At 39.7% G+C, this 24247-nt stretch overlaps 1 protein-coding gene across 1 annotated transcript in view; it reads left to right on the top strand.

Annotated features, from left to right (window-relative positions):
* The window catches only part of SEMA3E (semaphorin 3E), a 152417-nt gene extending 140920 nt beyond the window's left edge, over window positions 1-11497 (top strand). The window contains exons 15-17 of the mRNA XM_074869321.1: window positions 2747-2814; window positions 4338-4477; window positions 8273-11497. Of these exons, the coding sequence (XP_074725422.1) occupies window positions 2747-2814; window positions 4338-4477; window positions 8273-8725 (661 nt within the window). The 3' untranslated portion in view covers window positions 8726-11497. The remainder of the gene's footprint in view (window positions 1-2746; window positions 2815-4337; window positions 4478-8272) is intronic.
* The last annotated feature ends 12750 nt before the right edge of the window (window positions 11498-24247 follow it).

Here is a 24247-nt window from a genome sequence, read left to right on the forward strand (position 1 = left end):
TTGAATTTTGAAAGTCTATATTATAATTCCTTGCAAATGCATAGCTTGAATTGTTAATTAAATATAGGATTTAATTAAGGACAAATAAAAACCAAACCCAAAATCCTATATCTTGATGCTGGTGGTACAGCATGCTACAATGTCATGGTAGTTACAGGTGTATGTCTTCCGCATACTGCAAATTCTTAAGATGCTAGATGGAAATTATATTGCATTAAACTTCTATGAAGTATGCTTGAGAAAGCAGAGAGGTCCAGGACTTAAATAAATGCTTCAGTTCACTATTACCTCTGCAATCTGATTTAGGCAGGTTCAATTTTTATCTAAACAAGCACTAAATTCTACAAGTAAGATTCTTTGCTGTGCCAGCTCACCATCCAGGCTGAAAAAGGACTGAAGTAATTTTAAAATTTCTTTCAGCTTGGGTAGGTCTGGTAACCTGTGATTACTTAGCTACTTTTAAGAAGCTGACAGTTGCCCTCCTGCCTTCTCTCTCTCTGCCCTGTTCTCCAGCACTTTGCCTCATCTATCCCTGGGAAATAATAAAGAAACATGAGGATGTTGGTGATGATGATGATGACAACTGTATTGCTTTCTTGCAGATCATTATTACTAAGTTCCTGAAAGCACAGAGTTACAGACTGAAATCTAAATTCATGAAGTTATAGATTACAAAAGACACTTCCATATATTCAGTACATTTGCTAGTTACTGAAAATTGTTCCTTATAGTAGTTTATCTCAGGAATTGTCTGGTACTCTATTATTCATGGAATTCTGAATGAAATTATTTCTAAGAAAAAATAACAAATACCAGCTTTATGTCGGTATTTGTGAAATAAGTTTATCTCCCAGCATCTCCCTCTCTTTCATCTCCTCTCCCCATTTTTCTCTTCTTTTCAGAAAAGTAGCAAGGGAAGGCACTGGTAAATGTATTCACACACCCAGTCTGCACAGTCACAACACTGTTTCTTTTTCCTGAATGGTTCTAACAACTGGAGAAATATCCTACCTTACAGGACTAGGATTGTTTTAGCTCTACAATGTTCTCCAGGAACTGAAGAATAAATAGTACATGCCTGCTAACTGTACTGTTCCTGCTAGATAGGATTGATGGGCCTGACAGCAGGGGGGTTTTCTTGTTTGTTTTTTTCAAGGCTAATGTCTATTATATTTATGTATATTTGTGCAAGAGAATGTCTCTTCTGAATAATCTGTATACACAGATATGCAAAGCTGGTGGCAGCATTATTCAGCACTGACACTTTGCAGAGTTATCAGTAATCACGGCTACAGCATCTATACATTCTTTGAGAACTCCCAGGGCATGATAAAGCCCTGTTGCTATCTCAGATTCTCAGTTTTTGTTTAATAATATGCATGTATTTTTTAGTGCTTCTGCCTCAAAGGCCCAACTGAATTTACAGATTCTCCTGAAACAACAATGGCAAAACATTGGTTCTGATCTGAATATCACTAAAGGTTAAAGCTGTCCTCTTGGTCCACCAGCACGACTGGATCAGAAATCAATACGGGTGACAGAACTCAGAAAACAGTGACTGTCTACTGCCAGTTTAGAAATATGATGAGTAACATCCATGGGCAAGATCTTTAAATAGTTTCTGTAAATCCAATCTGTGCCAAATAAAAGTTCTGTCTTTTGTGTTCACATAACAGTGGAGAAAAGTATTATTTAAGAGTAAATGCAAAGAATAACAAAACTGCTTGGCTTTGCTTGTTTCTATCATATGATTTACAGTGTACGCATACCTGCTGTGTAAGATTTGCTGTGTTGCATAATTTTGTTAATCTGTTATGTATGGCATTGGTAATACCGTGTAGAATTACTCTTTATGCAAATACAGAAAAGGTATTCTTAGTATAACTAAGTTTCAGGATGTGGGAAATACTACATCTGGCAAGATATGACATTCCAATAGGCTCTTTCATTTCCCTAGTAAACAATCTTAATTTTATTTATTAGGACACTCAGAGAAAAAAATTGCCATATAAAAGCACAATTCTTTTGGGAATGCACCATACAATTATGGGTTTTGTTATTTTTCTGTAAATGTATATGAAAAACCCAAAGCCCAAAACTCACAACAAATTTTCTCTGAAAAGCAATTGCATTATTTCCAGGCCACAGCCAGGGCTCCCAGGTGCTGACCACAGTTCTGCCACTAGCTCCTTTTCTAGGCATGGGCAAGTCACAAGTCACAAATGTGTCTGTTTCCCTATTGAGAAAAATGAGCTTAACAACTGTCTGCTACACAGATGTTATAGAATAAAGCATTTGCTCTGCAGTTTGAGATTCCCAAGTGAAAAAAAATTACATGACAGTGAAGGATAAAAGAACTACCATTCACATACATAGCAAACTGTTCTAAACTAAAAAAAGGAAAATTTCCTTGGTTTCCAGAGAGAGAGAACCTAAAGACAGGCTAAAGGACCTTTTGACTCTTCCTAACACTGAATGTTGCCCAGCTGGTTCAGAGGATCTTGTTTTAGTATTTATAATGTCAGTCTAGTTGTGTATAACTGGACATGTAGTTGTGCCTCTCCCTCAGACAAGTGTGTTTCAGAGAGATAACACTTCTCACAACAATACTAAATTTTTAGGAATCAAGATTTATCTTCTTATGTTTTTAATGAATTAATTATGTAATTAATGAATTAATAGCATAAACCCAACAATCTGTAAGCTAAACATGTTATCTCAAATAATTCAATTTTTTCTCCTCCAGACGTTTCCGCAGACAAGATGTTCGACATGGAAATGCAGCGCAGCAGTGCTTTGGCCAGCAGTTCATTGGTAATCTACACTTTTACAAATTGCTAGCAAATGCCTGGAGCAGAGAGTACAGACTTTGCCATTAGTATGAGCCAGACCATGATCTCACCTGCATTTTTTACTGGCATATTCCTATAATAAGTTATAAGAGTCATGAGGATGAGCCCATGTCATGACTTTCTTTTGACGACAGATCAGGTGCATCGCATAGCGTTCATGTAGTCCTGCAGCCTTGTCATTCAGACTAAGGTTTTGGCTAATGCATCTCAAGGGCTTCCAGCAGAAACACAAGTGAAAGATGGGACAGGGATAAGAAACAACAGGGCTGCATCCTGAAAAGAATGTGAAATGCTGCCAAGACACAGCCAGAATTGAAGGAACTCCATAGCACAGACAAGGGCCATGACATGTCAGAACACAAATGTGTATTTATGAACATTATCAAGATCTGTCCTAAAAAAAAGATAGATTACTGGGTCTAATGCTGTTGTCCGAACCTTGGAAAGTGATGGTTTCAAACACTGGTATTAGGAATGGCAAAACAGACAGAAAACAGTTGCCTGGATATCCTCAGTACTTTTCAGGATAATACCCAATACATTTATAGAAGAAAAACTTCAAATATAAAAGGTTCTTTTAGATAGATAGCCAGAGAAAAGATATTTTAGATATTAAATATTAGATACATATTTTACCAGAGAAAGCTTGATTAAAACTGAAGTCCATTGGAGGATATAGTAGATTTTGGAAAAGTATATTCCAATATGAAATAGTAATTATACAGTAAGTTTGAAATACAACAGAGAAATCACAATTATAGGAAATCCTGTATTTTTTAGGGTATAAAACTGTTTCATCTCAATAATATTTCTCACTACTATAGAATAAGATTATTTCATTAATATGGCAAGTGGTCTCTTCCGATGTAACATCTAGCTTATCTCCAGATAACATCTAGCTTATCCTCCAGATGTTTTGTTGGATGGAAAAGCAGAATGGAGTTTTGATAAAATTCATTTGCCCTGCTTTTCTTAGAAACCTTGGGTCAAAACTATACATTCATTTTACATGTGTATAATATGTATATATAATATTTTTTAGGGTATTTATAGTTTTTAAGAGTTTCATTCTACAAAAGTCTATGTGCTCTCATTTTTATCCCTACAAATATTTAATTATTTATTATATTTAAGCATTTATGGAATCATCCTCTTTCACTGAGTGAAAATTAAATAGATTAACTATTCATAAGAACAAGGCACAAGTAATTAGCAGTGTGAAAGGCTGAGATCTGTTTCTCTCTGTATAATCTTAGCTGTATAATCATGGCACAGTTTGGTCCATTTATCTTATGGCCAGATCCTGTGAGCATCTGAGATGATGGGAAAATTCACTTAGCAGGTCATACCTTCACCAGACATTACTCTTCAGTCACTATCTGGTTGGATATGAATTAAACTTCACTCTTAAAATATACCCTGAATACAGAGTGTAACAAATATTGGCAATAACACATATTTTTCAAACATATGGTTTCCTTCCAGGTGAAGTCCTGGAGAAGACTGAAGAGCGACTTGTTTATGGAATAGAGTACAACAGCACCCTTCTGGAGTGCACCCCTAGGACCTTACAAGCAAAAGTAATCTGGTTTGTCCAACGAGCACATGAAACTAAGAAGGAAGAGGTAAAAATTCTTACATACTACCCTTTTAACTAAAAGAGCCCGCTGTTAGGAATATTACATCTTCACTGAAAGGCCTGTCATCGGTTGCTGAACTGTACATGGGTGTGAGAAAAAATCATTATGTTCATCTGGTCTCTTCAATTAATAGACCTGAGAATTTCATCTGGTGTTTGCATTCAGTATCTTGAATGCAGATGTTAGAAATGCAGTGAAACCTGGTTTAAGATCTCAAAACAAAAGAGAATCCAACACTTCTCTTAGTATGTTATTACAGAGGTGAAAAGTGTACATATTACTCTCAATAGTAGTCTAGCTTAACATCTACTCATTGTTGCAGCTTCACACATTGCATTACAGAACCTCCTGAAAATGGCTGTTGGTGGATTCTCTGCCTCTCTTACATATATTTCACTGTTATGAAAGTGCTTCATAAGTGTTATTATATTTATATCTCAATACCTCTCTGATACACATCAGTGTAGCTATCCCCACTTAGTATGTGGAAGGACATAGGGAGAAAAGCCTCAGACTACTAAAGGATAACCTAGGCTTTAGTGCAAGCATGAGACCCCCAGCTAAGCCACAGACATAGAATCATAGAATGGTTTGTGTTGGAAGCGACCTTAAAGATCACTTAGTTCCAACCTCCCTACCACAGGGACACCTTCCACTAGACCAGGTTGCTCAAAGCCCCGTCCAACCTTCCAGGGAGGGCGCATCCACACCTTCTCTGGGCAACCTGTTCCAGTGCTTCACCACCCTCACAGTAAAGAATTTCTTCCTAACATCTAATCTAAATCTACCCTCTTTCAGTTTAAAACCCCTCGTCCTGTCACTACACTTCCTGATAAAGAGTCTCACCCCATCTTTCCTGTAAGCCCCCTTTAAGTGCTGCAAGGCTACTGTGAGGTCGCCCTGGAGCCTCCTCTTCTTCAGGCTGAACAACCCCAACTCTCTCAGCCTGTCCTCTAAGGGAGGTGCTCCAGCCCCCTGATCATCTTCATGGCCTCCTCTAGCCCCACTCAAGCAGGTTCATATTTTTGTTACACTGGGGGCCCCAGAGCTGGGCACAGTACTCCAGGTGGAGTCTCACGAGAGTGGAGTAGAGGGGAAGAATCACGTCCCTCGTGATTTTCTTGTTGCATGGTTCATGGGCATGGGTCCAATTGGCACCAGGATGCAGCTGGCTTTCTGGGCTGCAGATGCACTTTGCTGGGTCATGTTGAGCTTCTTGTCAACCAACACCCCCAAGTCCTTCTCCACTGGGCTGCTCTCAATCCACTCATTGACGAGACTGTATCTGTGTGTGGGATTGCCTTGAGCCATGTGCAGGACCCTGCACTTGGCCTTGTTGAACTTCATGAGGTTTGTACAGGCCTACCTCTTAAGACTGTCGAGGTCCCCCTGGATGGCATTTCTTCCCTCCAGTGTGTTGACTGCATCACACAGCTTGGTGTCATTGGCAAACTTGCTGAGGGTGCACTCAATCCTATGGTCCATGTCACCAACAAAGATGTTAAACAGCGCTGGTCCCAACACAAAGCCCTGTGGAATGCCACTCGTCACTGCTCTCCACTTGGACATTGAGCATCTGACTGCAACTCTTTGAGTGTGACCATCCAGCCAATTCTTTATCCAGTGAGTGGTCCACCCACCAAATCCATGTCTCTCCAATTTAGAGATAAGTATGTCATGGAGGACTGTGTCAAATGCTTTGCCCAAGTCCAGGTAGATGACATCAGTTTCTCTTCCCTTGTCCACCAACGCTGTAACACTGTCGTAGAAGGCCACTGAATTTGTGAGGCACAATTTGCCCTTAGTGAAGCCATGTTGGTTGTCACCAATCACCTCCTTATTTGCCCTAGTTTCCATAGTTTCCAGGAGGATCCACTCCATGATCTTGCCAGGCACAAAGATGAGACTGACTGGCCTGTTGTTCCCAAGTTCTTCCTTTCTTCTCTTTTTAAAAATGGGGATCTGCAGATCTCTGGAGTGGGACTCATCTGATAGAAAATGTGGGGAGATCTACCGAGGTGTTAATCAGTGTGGGCTGCCTTTGAAGTCAGACTAGATGGTGTTGCAGTTATAGCCAGTAGTATCACCTCATGCTGAACTAGACAGTATCATTTGGTCAGGTAAATAATGACTGGTAAACCACTGAATACAAAAGTAACCAAGGATGCTACACTCTTCTTTAAATATCTAAAATTAAGCAAGATGAATGCCATTCCCACTTCAGGCATATTTTTGCCTGAAGTTTTGTCCAAGTTCCAAATATCTGCATAATTTTTGAAACTTGGTATTTCCTCATGTATTTAGCTGGAAGATCCCTATCTATGCATAATCATTCTTACAACAGAACTATTAATCAGGTGTTTCAAAGAAGGTAATAAACTGTGAGGTGGGGAGGATGTCCTAATATATACACATCCCATTAGACCAAATAACTCAGATACTGGACACCAGGAGTGTAAATTTGAACAAACTCTAACCCTCCAGTATGTCTTTATACTACTAGAATGAACCTGACCTTGAACAATTCCAAAGATGGGGCAACCACAACCTCTCTGGGCAACCTGTGCCAGTGTCTCACCACTCTCATCGTAAAAAATTTCTTCTTTTTGTCCAATATAAATCTACTGTCTTTCAGTTTAAAACCATTTCCCTCTGTCCTATCACTACAGGCCCTGGTAAAAACTCTCTCTCTGTCTTTTTTATAAGCTCCCTTTATACATTGAAGGGCCACAATAAGGTCTCCCCAGAACCTTCTCTTCTCCAGGCTGAACAACCCCAACTGTCTCAGCCTTTCTTCATAAGAGAAGTGTTCCATCCCTCTGGTCATTTTCAATGCCCTCCTCTAGTCCCACTCTAACAGGTCCATGTCCTTCTTGTACTGGGGACCCCACAGCTGCATGTGGTACTCCAGGTGGAGTCTCATGAGAGCAGAGTAGCATGGGAGAATCACCTCCCTCAATCTGCTGGCCACGCTTCTTGTTATGCAGCCCAGGATATGACTGGGTTTTTGGGCTGCAAGTGGACATGGCCAGCTCTCATCTGATTTTTCATCCACCAGTATCCCCAAGTTCTTCTCTTCAGGGGTGCTCTCAATACATTCGTTACCCAGTACTTCTCTTCTGTTTAATATTCAGCACCTTACTGTTAAATAAAAGGATGAGGACTCCATTCTCCTGGGCACTTCTGCTGTCTGGATTAGACAGTTCAGTGCTCCCTACTTGCCAGCATCTGTGAATGCCTTGTAGTTAATAGCCTAGCTCTCAGGAGCTGTAGGGGGAACTCAAACACCAAACTTGGAACTGAGGCTTTAAGAATGCAGTGGTCCTACAGTTAGATATACAAATACCTATGAGTGTCACCCCCAAAACATTTGTAAATGTGTAAGAGAATTCACAGGGACACTTACTGCAGGTCAGCTGGCATTATGTCCATTTGTTTTCTATCCAGTAGTTTATTTACATGTTTCAACCTTATTTCCCTTTGTGATTTAGCCACAAGTGACTAACCCATGCTGCAAAAACAGGAAACTATCTGTTCCACTATATGTTCTTCCATGCTTGCCAGATTCTCTGGACTGCTTTCCTTTCACAGCTCAATCTCTTGTTACTTCAAGTAAATATTTTTGTTACTTAAAAACTGTGAATTAAAGGATTGTGGATCTCTAATCTTCCTCTCAAAATGTAATATTACATTCATGGAAGTACAGTTCAGAAGTAATTACACTGATTTAATGTAATAGTAAAGGCCTGTGTTCTATAACTGCATCAATTTGTTTTTCAGGTGAAGACAGATGACAGAATAATCAAAATGGACCTTGGCCTCTTATTCCTGAAGCTGCATCGGCTGGATGCAGGGACCTATTTTTGTCAGACAGTGGAACACAGCATTGTTCACACTGTCAGGAAAATCACCCTGGAAATAGTTGAGGAAGAACGCGTAGATGAAATGTTCAATAAAGACTATGAGGAGGATATGCCTCACAAAATGCCATGCCCAATGCAGAGCAGTATACCTCAAGCATCAAAGCCTTGGTACAAGGAATTTCTTCAACTAATAGGTTACAGCAACTTTCAGAGGGTGGAAGAATACTGTGAAAAAGTGTGGTGTACAGATAAGAAGAGAAAAAAGCTGAAAATGTCTCCATCCAAGTGGAAATATGCCAACCCTCAGGAGAAGAAAGCAAGGATCAGGCCAGAGCATTACCGGTTGCCCAGGAACATAGCTGACTCTTGATGGACAAAATCTATCCACTGTTTGTGGGTGAAATCTTATTTGGACTTAAGTAAGAGGGAGAAATCAGTCTTGGTTTTGGTAAATGACACAGGTTTATCTATATAAAATATTGGGACTGAAAACGGAAATGCTATGGTAAGTTATACTGTACACTCATGATGACTGTTTAGAAGCATTTTAAACAAAATCTTCTTAACTATCTGATTCTAAATAGGTCAATGCAAATCAGAGTTTTGCATTAGGGAGGACGTGACAATCTTCAGACTTTGAGTGCTTGAATCAGTTTCCTGTGTGGACCATGCTTGCGCTGTATATTGTTGCACATGATGACATATTTATCAAATTCAAATAGCTAAGTATTCAGAAGTGGATGAAAAATATAACACATATCTTTTCTTCGGTTCACAAATTTCTCATGTTTCTGAAAGCGGCACGTCTTAAGATCTTTCCTTTTGATTGTGACCTGTCTGGGTTTATCACTGAGAACAATGAGTCGTGTTAATACAATGTAGTGCTATTTCTAAAGGTAATGAATGGAAATCTTATTTACTTCCCACCATTTTTTGTCTTATCAGTCATTTATGAAGCACAGTGTGCTCTCACAGCTAAATCATATTGCCTAGTAACTTGATGTAAGTCAAATGCATGCTGAGAACACAAACAGAATGAAATTCTTCAACTTATCTATATAAAAAGTTGGAATAATGGTTTAGATAGAAAACGAGTTTATATTGTCTCTAGTAATGGACATTGCCTTAGTAATGACACGAATTAATGGAGTGCCCTCTTGTGGCAAAACAGCAAAATCCGATATTATCATTTGTTTTCTGAAGAAACGTGTACAGCGAAGAAGTATTGCCCAGATCCACAGCTGGTTTGTTTTCAGCACACACTTCTAGTCTCCATGTGCTAATTCCGCAGATTTAGAAAGCAGTGTTGGAAGTCATTTATACTGGAAAGACAACATTTAAAGTAAGTAATGCTTGGTGTTGTTAACATGCTTTTAGGGTAAAATGCAGTCATAAAAAGTTAGGGTGTAGATTAAAAACAAGAACAGCATTATGCAGCTGTGTTTCTACAGCTTCAGGGTCTTCCCCAAGTAAATCTTTTCCTGATATGTGATCACTGGTCAAAAGGAGTGCTTTGCTGCTCTTGTGAGTGATACCAGGAGAGGAGATCAAATAACTGAGTTGCTTACAATCTAGGTCTTTCAAGACTTACTTTTAAAAAAAAAAAAAAAAAAATCTTTCTTTAAATACAGGAAACCAGATTCAGAAAATGCAGGAAAACTAGCATTTCATTACTTGAGAAATCTGATATTACAGTATTAGTTGGACTTTTTTTTACACTGGAAGTTAAAAAAAAAAAGAGAGAGGAAATTTATAAACACAAGTAAGTCCCAAATGAGTTAACTCCTCAAATGAGAACATGATGCCAGTAGGGGAAATAGCCAAGCTGATACAGATTTTGATGCCACCAAGAAATTATACAAGAGATTTACCAGCCACAAAGAGGTTCATGTTGAGCTTCAATTCCTAATGAAGAAACAGAATTTAGACTTAATGGGAATTAACAGCCTGGATGACAGAGATTTGCTAGGTTTGCTGTGTTAACAAATGCAGCAATCAGAGCTAACCCAGTGTTTGCCAAACAGGCTGTGTGTGAGAGGATCTGGCAGTTGCTGGCAGGACCAGTGAGCTTCGCTTTGCTCCTCTAGGAACAGGCTGTCCCAGGGTTTGAAAAGAGCCCGTGGGCACACTGTCAGCAGCTGGAGATGAGGAAAACTGGGTTTCACCTTGAGTCACTATAACAGCAGATAAATCTTTCTGTCAGCCAGTTGTGTTAAGCAAATCAATTTATCTGAGGGTTTGCACTTCATTTAGCTAGAAAGCCTGTCTAAGAGATGGGACTGGACACTGTGCACAGTCTTGTATGAATTCATGCAGTTGCTAACTTTGATCTGATACAGGAGACTGGATAAATTCAATTTTCCATGACAGTTTAATGGGCCTTAGTGGCAGTTAGGATCCTCTGTTTGTTTACAGTTATATGGAAAGTGCTAGCACTGAAGGCTGTGGAAGAGAGAACATACATAGAACAAGCATTCCTGATTTATACTTAATCCTCTATACAATCCTCACTGGCATCCTTGATGGAAAACTGTTAAAACACCATTGAAATAATTTTCTGATGCGTTATGGAGTCCACTTACTTTCAATGGTAATGGAAGTTATATTTTACGTTTTCTGATTCATTTGCTAGTATCTAGTGCCAAATGTACAATTAATGGATTATTAGAAAGGAATAACAGCATCTCAGCCTCATGGAACAAATATAACTTTGTGTCTCATTCTCTGAGATTTCAGGTGGAAATCATGTGATGTGCATATCAGGATTCCTGATTTAATACTAGAGTGTGTATTTTTAGCTCCCCATCCCTTTAGTGGTTACATGTGGAGAATTGCATTAAATTTTTATTTACCTTTTAAAATTTAAATTTCTAGCTCATGCCTTGCTACTTTCACGGTTGCAATGCCTGTGAGAATTCAGAATTACAAGGTCTTGTTCAAAGAGTGCTATGACATCTATGGAAGAAGAGAAAGAGTGATGATGTATTTTGGAAGGATACGCACAAATGTGCTCGTACACAGACAATGTTATTTAAAATGCTTCTTTGTATATTTGGGAGCATTGTCTGCTTTTTTTCATTATGAGTTTGATGTATTTTGTATGTGCATGAAGTGGTCAAATTATAAATATAATTAAGAAACATATTTGACTGAAATAATCTGTATTATTTATCATAATTTATTTTTACAAGACAATATGATTATGTGCAGATCACTAGTCACACATTGTTATTTACAGATGCCCTTCACTGTGCACCGGGCAGAGATCTCAGATCAGGACAGGGGGATGTTAGTATACGGTTGCCAAGTGGGAAACTGGCACAGGGTAATGAGTTGATTTAGTCTGTTAATGTCAGGTAGATTTAGGAGAGCTATGATCAGAGCATTGTCCGCTTCATGAATGCATTTTGAGAGTGGAACATGGTCACTTATACCCAGAAGATTTTAACTGATGGAAATTCACTGAGAAACAACAAATTGGATAAAGCTTTGAACTCTGTCCTGCTGCCTGATGAGAGACAGCCAGATCGCTTGGACTAAACACTTACTTTGCTTTACTCTTGCTCTTTTGTTGTCAAGAGATTATTCTCACCTCGTACAAACTACTGTGCTCTCAGATTCTGTTGGGACATCAAGCCAGGAAAGTGCTAGCCTGCTGTGAAATTCCTGGTTTGTATATCTCAAAATAAGCTTTTAGGATCTACACAACTTTTCTGTAGCATGAAACAGATCTCTTTATGTGGGCAAGAGGGAAAAATAATTGCCCTACATCCAGTTACCTGAATAGCAGAGTTACAGAAACACAGAATCATCTAGGTTGGAAAAGACCTTGAAGATCATCCAGTCCAACCATCAACCTGACATTAACAGTTCCCAACTACACCAGATCCCTCAGCGCTATGTCAACCCGACTCTTAAGCACCTCCAGGGATGGGGACTCCACCACTGCCCTGGGCAGCCCATTCCAATGCCTAACAACCACTTCTGGAAATAAATATTTCCTAATATCTAGTCTAAACCTTCCCTGGCGTAACTTGAGGCCATTACCTCTTGTCCTATCACTCATTACTTGGTTAAAGAGGCTCATCCCCAGCTCTCTGCAACCTCCTTTCAGGTAGTTGTAGAGGGCGATGAGGTCTCCCCTCAGTCTCCTCTTCTCCAGACTAAACAACCCCAGTTCCCTTAGCTGCTCCTCGTACGACATGTGCTTCAGACCCTTCACCAGCTTCGTTGCCCTTCTCTGGACACGCTCGAGTAATTCAATGTCCTTTTTGTAGTGAGGGGCCCAAGAACACAGGAATCAAGGTGAGGCCTCACCAGTGCCGAGCACAGGGGTAAGATCACTTCCCTGTCCCTGCTGGCCACACTATTTCTGATACAAGCCAGGATACCATTGGCCTTCTTGGCCACCTGGGCACACTGCTGGCTCATGTTCAGTCCGCTGGCAATCAACACCCCCAGGTCCCTCTCTGACTGGCAGCTCTCCAGCCACTCCTCCCCAAGCCTGTAGCGCTGCTGGGGGTTGTTGTGGCCCAAGTGCAGCACCTGGCATTTGGTCTTATTGAAGCTCATGCAGTTGGCCTTAGCCCATCGCTCCAGCCTGTCCAGATCTCTCTGCAGAGCCTCCCTACCCTCGAGCAGATCAACACTCCCACCCAACTTGGTGTCATCTGCAAACTTACTGAGGGTGCACTCGATCCCCTCATCTAGATCATCAATAAAGATGTTAAACATGAGTGGTCCCAAAACCGAGCCCTGGGGGACACCACTCATGACTCGCCGCCAACTGGATTGAACTCTGTTAACACCACAAATCTTTGGGCCTGGCCATCCAGCCAGTTTTTCACCCAGTGAAGCAAATGCCCATCCAAGCCATGAGCAGCCAGTTAACACTCATATTTAAAGAAGTGCTTGAATTAATGTAACAAACATAGTTATAGTTTCTCTTTTTCTTTTGTTTTCTTTTTTTTTGGGGGGGGGGGGGAGGGGGTGGGGGAATAAATTTTCTTTTCCCCTAAAAAAAGTCAGTCAGTTTCCCTTCTTAAAAAGTCCATTAATCTCCTTAGTCTATCTTAAGGCAGTGAAGCTGGAGTTATTTAGGCAACTTTATGTCTCTGGATCCAGAAGGTACAAATGCCTCTGAAAGCTGCACTGTCCAGATAAGAGGCACTGAAAGTGAGCTTTTCGAAATCTGTAACCCAGCAGGATGTCTGCAGTTCCTATCAGACCTGGAATCCTGTTTAGTTCACCAAATTACTGCTTTTAAAGGAGAATTTGTGTCCAGTTAACACAAGTATTTATTGTAAATGAAGCCATGATTGACAAGTCTTGCCTTTGGGTGATACTTACTTTCTCCAATAGTAATGAGTGATTTTTTTTTTTTTTTAAATTTCAATTTTTTGAGGAAATAAGTTATCTGACTAGCACTACAAATAAAAAAATGGCAGAGCTAGCAGTCTTAAGTAAAGTTACTAGTCACTATGATTTAATCAATGTTTTACAGTGACGCACATGTTTCTGAACAAATTTACCAAACATCAATCTAATCCATCATTGTAATCCCATTTCACAAAACAACTTTACCCCTTTGAGATATGACTCTCTTGTAATGTTGAACCAGGAAATATATTCTAAGCCTTTGCACACATGCTCATAATTTGCTGAACTGATAGGTGCATGACTGAGCATAGTTGAATGTAGTTAGAGCACAGGAGCCTTAGCTGCCCAGTTCCTAAATTTCCTGAGATTCTTATCCATATATAGAAAGAGCAGACTTAATTTCAGGAGGAGAATCCTGGACCCATGTATGGTTTGGTGAGTCACAGATCCTGTTTCAGAACATCTGTGAGCTAAAGGGCCATTGTGAATAACTTGTTTCAGTAGACTTCCCCAATTGCAACACCCAGAAAATCCATTGAAACAAAACAGCTCTTTCCTTGCAACATCAGTTAATTCAGCTGCAGATTTTCGTGCCTTTGAGAGTGTTTTTGCACATCTTTGAAAGGCCGTGTTTGAAGAAGTACGGTCTAGGATTACGTTTAGTGTGGGTGCATTTGTATATAAATTACAAACTCTCAGAATATCTCTAGTCAGTTTGAAATTCAGCATATCAAACAAAATCACACATATAGCCCATGAGGATTTTTCCTCTCTCTGAAGAGGATTTAAAGCATGTCTGTGAAGGCACATAATAATGTCAATCATCATCATCATCATCATAAGCTGCAACAGCTGTAGCTCACTGTCTTTTCCTCTTTCCAATAACAAGAGATGAAATTTGCAGACCACTGGGCATGATTAATGTACCATGAGCATTTTCTGCATTTTAATTTGCTAGATGCATTAAAAGGTGCTATTAATAATCAGAATTTGAAGAATGTGCTGTGGACCTTGTCAAAATCAAGGTAATGGAAATATTCCACTCGTAGTTTTAACTCATGCATACAGATAACCAGTATTTAATTTACTGCATTTTCTTCTGCTTAAATGTGATACTACATTATTATTTTGCAGTTATTAAAAATAATAATTATTTGATAGTGCTTTTAATATTCAAAAATTTGTTTATTTTCATAATGGCCACCAGAGGGATGAAAACACATTTTAGCATCCCTTACTCTGTTGTTTACAGGAGCAGAAAAGGCCTGTGGCCAGACAAAGCCCCCCCACAACACAGTGCAGAGTCATGCTGCAGCAATTTAGAGTAGTGCCTGTTGAGGGGGCAAGTTAAATCAACATGGTGCGATGCTGCACAGAGACCCCAGCTTGTGCTCCAAAAGCAGTGTGTAAGGGCAAGGTTGTATTAATCAATGTTTTTTTCAGTTTATGGTAGTATAGGCTAACACATCCTGCTTAGTCATTCCTGCTGTATGGTAGAAACTTTTGGAAGAGGGTCAAAGTGAAAAATCAGAAGTTAGTGAGTCTATCAAGGAATATAAAAGCCTCTTCATGGTGATGTCCATTCATGCTGTTGTCAGACTGAGTCCAGGGTACAGTCCATATTAATATTTAAATCACAAGAGCCTGTGGTGGCTGTTCAGGTTTCTTTGCTTTGTTACTTTTGAGGGGGAAGTGTTGATTTTTGTTTGTTTGGGTGGAATTTTTTTTCCTTTTTTTTTCCTTATAATTGTTGGAGAAAAATATAAATTTTTAGGTGACAATCTATTAGGTCCTTTTTAGATGTGTTCATTAGGACGAGATGACTGTTGGATTAATTCCACCATGACGCTTTAAGGTAATCAGAAAGACCATTTCAAGGCAATTTTTTGTCTTAAATACTCCAAAACACCAGAGCTATCAATATAGCTGAAAATATGGTAACTATTTCTGAGCAGTTTTGTCTTAGAAAGCTAGCACATAAAGCCAGCAGGGAGGATGAAGTTGACAGCATTCAACAAGAAAATATATATTGGGGTTTTGGACAGAGGGATTTTTTTATTTTTTTTTTAAACAACAGAAGTGATGTACTCCCATTTATTCAGAGGCCATGTTTTATCAAAGACTAATTTTAATAAGAAATCATTATTATTTAGATTTGTTTGGAAACTAGGGGAATTAGGTGCTTGCTCACTTTTATACCACATTTTTGTGAAAAAATATATTCATAAATCTGAAGTATAATTTCCAAAAAATACCTGCCTTTCTTTCTGCCTTTTAATCATCTTGAAAAAGAGCAGAGATGGGGTTTTTTAACATCTAAAAAGTATAGCAATCTTTTTTATGTACACTGACCTTTTAAGAGGGTGCACATGATAAAATTTCATTTAACCTCCAGAATAGAAAATATTCTCTTGAAATTATGAATGTTCAATCCTAGAACATTACCATTTCTGTTCTGCACTCTGGCTTTTTGACTGTTTTCCACACTTCTGTGGCATTGTTTTGTGAATTTCATTAAATGTTACACTGGGCACAGAGAACTGTGAGCTGGTAGATGAATATTTGGCTGCAAGTTATTTATATTGATGTGGGGTTAGTGTCTATAATGATATGAGAACTGCTCACCCACAGAAGCATTTAGAAAAGACCTTGAACTGTGATTTGTTATCATAGTTTCTGTGCCTGGGTGGATTATGAATTGTGGGGACATTCTTCATTGCATAGAGAATAAGCTGCAGAAAGGCAGAAACATTCTCTTGTTGCTAAAAACAAAACAAAACAAAACAAAACAAAACAAAAAACCCAAGAATTCAAAATATTTTCCATCCCATCTATCCTTTTCAAAGCATTAAAATGCTCAAATTAAAAACCCACAGAGAAGAAATGGTTGCAAGATGGCCTTACTGGGGCTTTCTCAGCGCTTCCTGAGTGGTTAATATAGTCACCTGTTGTGTGTCTGGTGGTGAATGTAGGACCAGTACAAGCAAACACCCTGCCTACCCTCTTCTGTAGCTATCAGCAGGGCTGAAGCTGTCAAGAGGATTGCCACTTCTACAGCTTGTGCCAGGGAGCAAGTGATGACTCTCACCACTGGATGTCTTCAGTGAGTTCAAATGCAGCTCAGCTCTGATCCAGGGGATTAGAAACACAGGGATTGCAAAATCTTGTGGGGGACATTGCAAAAGCTATATGGCAAGAGCAAAGGATGCCGGATTAGAGGACGCGCTGGTGGGAGAGGGTTGGATGTAGGACAACTGGTGGGGAAGTGAATGGAAGATGTGGGGAACCATTTTTCATTTACAGTGACTGCTTGCACTTTAGTGTCTTTGATATTGTACAATGCAGAAGGAGGTGGGAAAAATGTATTTGTTAGTAACTTCTATATTTTGCATTTGCCTTCTAGGAAAGCTGGTTTTGCAGAATTAAAAGTAAGCAAATGGCACCATTTGATCAGCAGATACCATATGTTCCACAGAGCTTTTGATGGCAAAACAGTCTGCACAGAGGGCCATCATCATTGCAATTACACAAAGCCCTCAAAAAAAAAAAAACAAAAAAACCCACAACTCTATTTGCCTGGTGAGACCTGAATATGCATGCAGGCTACACTTTCAAAGGCTACAGAGGAATTGTGTTTGGCTCCTGTTCTATTTGGACTATAGAGAAAGTGGGTTTTCTTTCTTCTCACTAGACATAAGGCTATAAAAGACGTTCAAAGGTGGGAGAGCTGAAAAACAGACTATGATCTCTTCCTGGTCCCCTATTTGGTCCATTTCTTATGTTAGAATTGGTTTTTTTAAAGCTACATTAAAAAGTGTATCAAATGAAGCAATAAGTCTAGTTTTGTAACCATAAACAAAAATCACGTTGTGGGAAATCTCTTCTTACCTGAAACTGAACCTTCCTGTCATCAGTCCAGCAAAGTCTGTGCTCCCCACACAAGGTCTAGACAGGCAGACAGACCAAGGTCTGATTAATCAATGAGTCAAGGAAGTGATTTATGCAGCACCAAAGGTGTGTCTTTCTTTAATGTATACAAGACTTTAACCTTAAATAAGCAAAACTAACCTTCTGAATTTGTAATCAGCAGATATTTTGTAACAGACTTGAAGTTGCTTTTAACATTACTTTCTTTGTAGACAAACTATTTTGTCTCTTTCAGCAAGAGTTGGTTATCTCCTAATATGAGAAGTTTGGGGCCACACAAGAAGGGGCATTTGTACTGATCGTAGTCCTAAGAAGAGGTTAACCTCTCATATGTTCACTGTTCTTGCCATTTTTTTCTGGTGTGCCACACAAGTGCTGCAGAAACAAACAAAAAAAACATTTATTTTTTCATGTGCTTTGTATGAAATATATGAGACTTTAAGATGCACAATGTAGTGATTATCAAACGCATGGCAAAAGAAGAAATATTTCCAAGAACATATTTCAGGCAATTGAGCTAGGTCCTTGTGGCAAAGCCTTCATGGTATTCCACAATATTGTGCAAAGTAACTAATTTCCAGCCTCCTCTTTAATGACAGGAGCAGATAGCTACCACACAGATCTCCATGCTAAGCAATTTCCCCATATTTTGATTTATGATACTCCAAGGATCAGATTACTCTTCAAAAGAAAACTGATTTTAAATCAGAGGCAGGATCTGATACAGAGACTGAACATCTTCACCACCACAAGGAGCACTGCGCTTTCCATACTACCAGGAATTCTTTGGGACTTTCTACCACAAGCAAATAACATGATGTCATTTAGGCTCCTTTTCTCATGAAAGGTTGGACCAGATGGTCTTTCCAGGTCCCCTCCAACCTAGGCTGGTCTGTGATTGTGTGATTCTGTGGACATCATAGTTCAATTAATTGCACCACATTCAGTATGTGTTTGAACACAAAGTAAAGCTACGTATGTCTTTCTCTGGCTTCAGATTTGTGTGCCAGTCAATGGTAAAATCTTTCTATTACTTGGCCCTCAAAGAGAGATGTCATGCCTCAGCAGGGACAGTTATCTTTAAAAGAAAGTATTAAGTGTAAACAACATGTTCTTTGGTGCCTCTTAATATCCAGGTTAAAAACTGAAGAAGGTTTCTCTGCTGTATGTTTTTCACATGTTTAATAACTTGTTTCTCCCATTTCTTACCTCACTACAGAACTGGATACTGGGGGAAAAAAAGTGCATACAGATTTACTTGTTGACTGAATGAAGTTCCAACCTTCAAAAAGATGGAGTTAGAAGGAAGTATTTCACACAGGTTAGTAACAGCAGTGACAGCTGCTGAGAGATACACATGATCCGGCTAAGCCTTAGCTATATATCACTTTCCCAGTCCTCTATGGGATTTAATTGGAAAGTTGCTCCTGACTTGTTAGCTGCACTGATAATTCTTTTGAGTTGAAAAGATGTCTAGAATAGTAAAAAACTCACCTCCTAGTAGGCCTGAGTCACAGTGATGAAAAGCTGATACTGCTGGTAACCCTGGTATATATACATACTACAAGACTTGAAAGCAAGCCCTGTAGCTACTCCAATTATCAGAGCATCTTGGGAACCAAGCACCTGATGGCTCTTCCTAAGAATAACATGAACAAGGCAGAATTTCATCATTAAAGAAGAACATTACTCTGAGTTCGGAATGCCTGACATTTAATATGTAACATTAAGTGAAGTTCACCAAACGGATAAAATGGAAATGCAATGATCAGGTTAGCTGATGCCCATGTGGTGTGCTGAAGGATTGTCGCAATTGAGAGACGGGAGACAGGCTTGATGCAAGCAAAGTTCTTCACTTTATTACATGTAACACTCATTTTTACAGAAAATCAGAAGATGCGTGTGTTAAATTGATTGGTTGCTATGCTTCAGAATTCTTATCAGCGTGCGCTAATTGGTAGCTACTTAAACTTTAGCAATTGGACTAATAGCAACTAAGCGACTCCTGTAAAAAACTCTAAATTCCTTGCTGTCTGCACCATCTTCGGCCCTTTATCAAGCATGACTCACAGGTTAACAATTCTTCACCATATCAGCACTTTTCTCAGTGCTTTTCTTTTCCCTTTATCAGGCCTCCCAAGGTTTGTAGCCTACAAGTTCCAGTACGTCCCCCTCTAACAACGGAGCAGTACAGGCCGTTCTGTCTGAGTCCTTCAAGTCGTACCCGACAAAGGATCATCTGTTTTCATGCAAGGGATCAGAAAGAAAGTTCTTGACATGCAACTCTGATCCAGGCTTAGCCTTGTCCTGCTTTTCTTCATTTTGTTTTCCTCCCCCAGAATGGGATTATTTTTGCTTTACATAATTATATTATTGGAAATTGAAATTAGAAGCTTTATGGACTACATAAAGTTCATAATTCCCAGAGTAATCTGGTGGCCTTCTACAATGGATTGACTGTGTTGGTGGACAAGGGAAGAGCAACTGATGTAATCTATCCTGACTTCAACAAGGCCTTTGATAAGATCCCACATAACATCCTTATTCCTAAATTGGAGAGATATGGATTTAATGAATGGACTAATTGATGGACAAGGAACTGGATGGATGGTCACATACAAAGGGTTACAGTCAATGTCTCAATGTCCAATCAGAGATCAGTAGGAAGTGGTGTTTTCAGTATCTTTATTAATGCCAGACAGGCATTATAGACAGGCATTGAGGGCACTCTCAGCATGTGGGTGACACCAAACTGAGTGATGCAGTTGATTTGCTAGAGGGGAAGGATAACATCCAAAGGGACCTTGACAGGCTGCAGGAGTGTGTCTATGTAAATATCATGAAGTTCAACAAGGCAAGTCTATAAGACTTGCTCAAGCAGGTCCAGATGACGGCCATGAAGATGATCAGGGGGCTGGAGCACCTTCTTTATGAAGACAGGCTAAGACAGTTGGGGTTGTTCAGCCTAGAAAAGAAGAGAAGGCTCCAGGGAGACCTTATAAAGGTCTTTTAAGTACTTAAAGGGGGCTACAGGAAAGATGGGGAGGGACTCTTTATCAGGGAGTGTAGTAATAGGATGAGATGTAAAAGTTTTAAACCGAAAGAGGGTAAATTTAGATTAGATATAAGGAAGAAATTCTTCAGTATGAGGGTGGTGAGACCCTGGAACAGGTTGCCCAGAGAAGTTGTGGATGTCCCCTCCCCGGAAGTCTTCAAGGCCAGGCTGGACAGGGCTTTGAGCAACCTGGTCTAGTGGAAGGTGTCCCTGACCATGGCAGGGGGGTTGGGACTAGATGAACTTTAAGGTTCCTTCCAACCCAAACCATTCTGTAATTCTATGATTCTAAGTGCAAGGTCCTGCACCTAGGTCAGGGCAATCACCAGTATCAGTACAGACTGGGGAATGAATGGATTGAGAGCAGCCCTGCGGAGAAGGACTAAGGATACTGGTAGATGAAAAATTGGATGAGAGCTGGCCATGTCCACTTACAGCCCAGAAAGCCAATTGTATCCTGGGCTACATCACAAGAAGCGTGGCCAGCAGGTCGAGGGAAGTGATTCTCTCATGCTACTCTGCTCTCATGAGACCCCACTTGGAGTACCATGTCCAGCTTTGAGGTCCCCAGTATGAGAAGGACATGGACCTGTTGGAGCAGGTCTAGAGGAGGGCCACAAAAATTCTCAGAAGTCTGGAACACCTCACTTATGAAGAAAGACTGAGAGAGTTGGGGTTGTTCAGCCTGGAGAAGAGAAGGTTCTGGGGAGAACTTATTGTGGCCTTTCAATCTATAGAGTGCTTGTAAAAAAGATGGTGAAAGACTTTTTACCAGGGCCTGTATTGACATGACAAAGGATAATGATTTTAAACTGAAATAGGGTAGATTTAGATTGACTATAAGGAAGAAATTATTTTTTTTTGGTGAGACACTGGGACAGGATGCCCCCTCCCTAGAAGTGTTCAAGGTCAAGTTGGACAGGGCTTTGAGCAATGTGGTCTAGTAGAAGGTGTCCCTGCCCGTGGTAGGGGGTTGGAACTAGATATCTCTAAAGGTCTCTTCCAACCTAAAAAATTCTGTGATTCTGATTCTATGGTTGATAGTCCTTCTGTATATGTAAGCAACATATATGAGTTTTGCTTGTAACAAAGATGATATGAATCTGCTTCAGATAGTATGAGCAGACACTTCTAGAGTTAGAGTTGCCTATCCAGTTCTAATGAAGGTACAGTCAAAAGTTGTAATTATATATATAGACGTCCAGGGGACTGCTGAATTAACCGATACTTACTACACATGGTACAATAACCTTGCCTGTAGACATCTTCTACTATTTCTATTAGTATCTTGACATTTTCATACCCCTGCCATTTCTGTTTATATTGTCAGTTTTAAAAACTTTAAAGCTATCTGCAAAACTAATCTATAATTTGGGTTTTCAGAGTGAAAGCCTGCATTCTGCTCTCAGAAAATTAGAATTTTACACTAGGAGTTTTCTGCTTAGAATCTCTCTCTGCTATGACCGTTTTCTTAAATCTCCTATTATCTCCATAAGGCTTTTCTTGCATCAACAGTCTCTTGAGTCCCCCTTATTTGTCCAGTGAAGATTTTTTTTTTTAATTATAGTATTCAAAAATGTCATTTAGATGCAAACACCATACTAGGCACTTCACAGAAATCAGCTACAGACTTTCTTCTTATCAGAAAGTGAATTCTTCAGATCAGGGATTTAGCTTGAGGAACTTGAAATCAATCGTTTAGCACACTTGGCATGGTTAGTATTCTTAAAAGAGAAATATCAGCAGTTGATTAGATTTAAACAACAATGTGTCTGGACACGTATGTGAACCAGTTTTGGAAAAAATCATTGTGGATTCTGAAAGCTAGCTCATACACCTAAGTGCTCATCTTTATTAAATGATACCGCATGCTAATAGGCTGCATGCATACATCATTTGGCATTTAACTAGATTGCAGGGTTAAAAAAAAAAAACAACCACTGTTAAATTACTATAGAACTATACAGAAAAGGAACATGGACAAACACATTCAGAGAGAATTTGTTTACTGCATAGTTTCTCCAGAGCTTCATTTCTGAAGCACAGCTTAATTCCTTTGGATATACCTGAGATAACCAGTAAAGATGCAATTATATTGTTCAGCAAATAAGTACCATATGTCCTACTTCCTGAAAAGAACTAAGAATATCCCTTTTGCTACCTGACATTGCAGACCAGGACAGCTGTAATGCATAACACACTTGCACCAGCTACACATATCAGAAAGAGGGGGCAAATGAGCAGCATAATTTATCAAGTGCGCTATTTTAATTAGGAATTGAATTTTGTCCCCATTTCATTCCATAACCACATTCTTAGTTTGAGTAATTTTTGCCTTCCAACTGCACCAGCCCTAGCCCCTTATTACTTCCCCTGTGTACCCCTCTCAGCTGTATCTGAATGAGTGTTTGTGGGGTTAGTAAGGGGGACCAGAGCAGGGAATTCAACAACTAGTACAACTGGGCAGGAGGCACAGGTGGGCCAAAGGACACTAGAAACAGAAAAAGCCAGGATGGACAGCTGATGCATAAACTGGATTTGCTATTGCAAAAAGTATCCATGACCATTTTACATATTCAATTGCATCAGAAACAATTTATTTTTAAAAAAATCCTAAATTTCTTTGAGAGCTATTTTTTTTCCAGAATTATTTCAATTATTTCCATGTGTGGCCCTCTGTTTATTAGTTAGGGACATATGTGAGGCTTTGTAGTCACATAAACATGTACAATGTACATATAAAATACACCTCTTAGCAAATATTGTTGCAAAATATTTGTGGTTTGTGTAAATGTAAATGCTTCATAAAAACGAAAGTAGTGGGGAACCCATTGTGCTGGTTTTGACTGGGATCAAGTTAATTTTCTTCATAGTAGCTCATACGGGACTATGTTTTGCATTTGTGCTGAAAACAGTGTTGATAATGCAGAGATGTTTTCATTACTCCTGAGCAGCGCTCACACAGAGTCAAGGCTTTTTCTGCTTCTCACACCACCCTACTAGTGAGGAGACTGGGCGTGCACAAGAAGCTGGGAGGGGACACAGCAGGGACAGCTGACCCCAACTGACCTGAGGGATATCCCATACTGTATGACATCATGCTCAACATATAAAGCTGGAGAAAGGAGAAGGAAAGGAGGGATGTTCGGAGTGATGGTGTTTGTCTTCCCAAGTAACCATTACGTCTGATGGAGCCCTGCTTTCCTGGAGATGGCTGGAACAGCTGCCTGCCAATGGGAAGTAGGGTATGAATTCCTTGTTTTGCTTTGCTTGTGTGCACAGCTTTTGCTTTACCTATTAAACTGTCTTTATCTCAACCCACGAGTTTTCTCACCAGTTCGCTCCCCCATCCCACCAGGGGGGAGTGAGCTAGTGGCTGTGTGGGGCTTGCTTGCCAGCTGTGGTTAAACCAGGGCACCTGTTCATTCTGGTCATGATTCTCATAACCAGAACTTACATGGTATTCCCTCCAGTACAATCTAAGCCTAATAAGTTATAACTTCTCTAAATAAGTAGAAGTATCTAACACGT

This window comes from Strix uralensis, chromosome 5 (genome assembly GCF_047716275.1).
Source record: "Strix uralensis isolate ZFMK-TIS-50842 chromosome 5, bStrUra1, whole genome shotgun sequence".
In the NCBI taxonomy this organism is placed as follows: Eukaryota; Metazoa; Chordata; class Aves; order Strigiformes; family Strigidae; genus Strix; species Strix uralensis.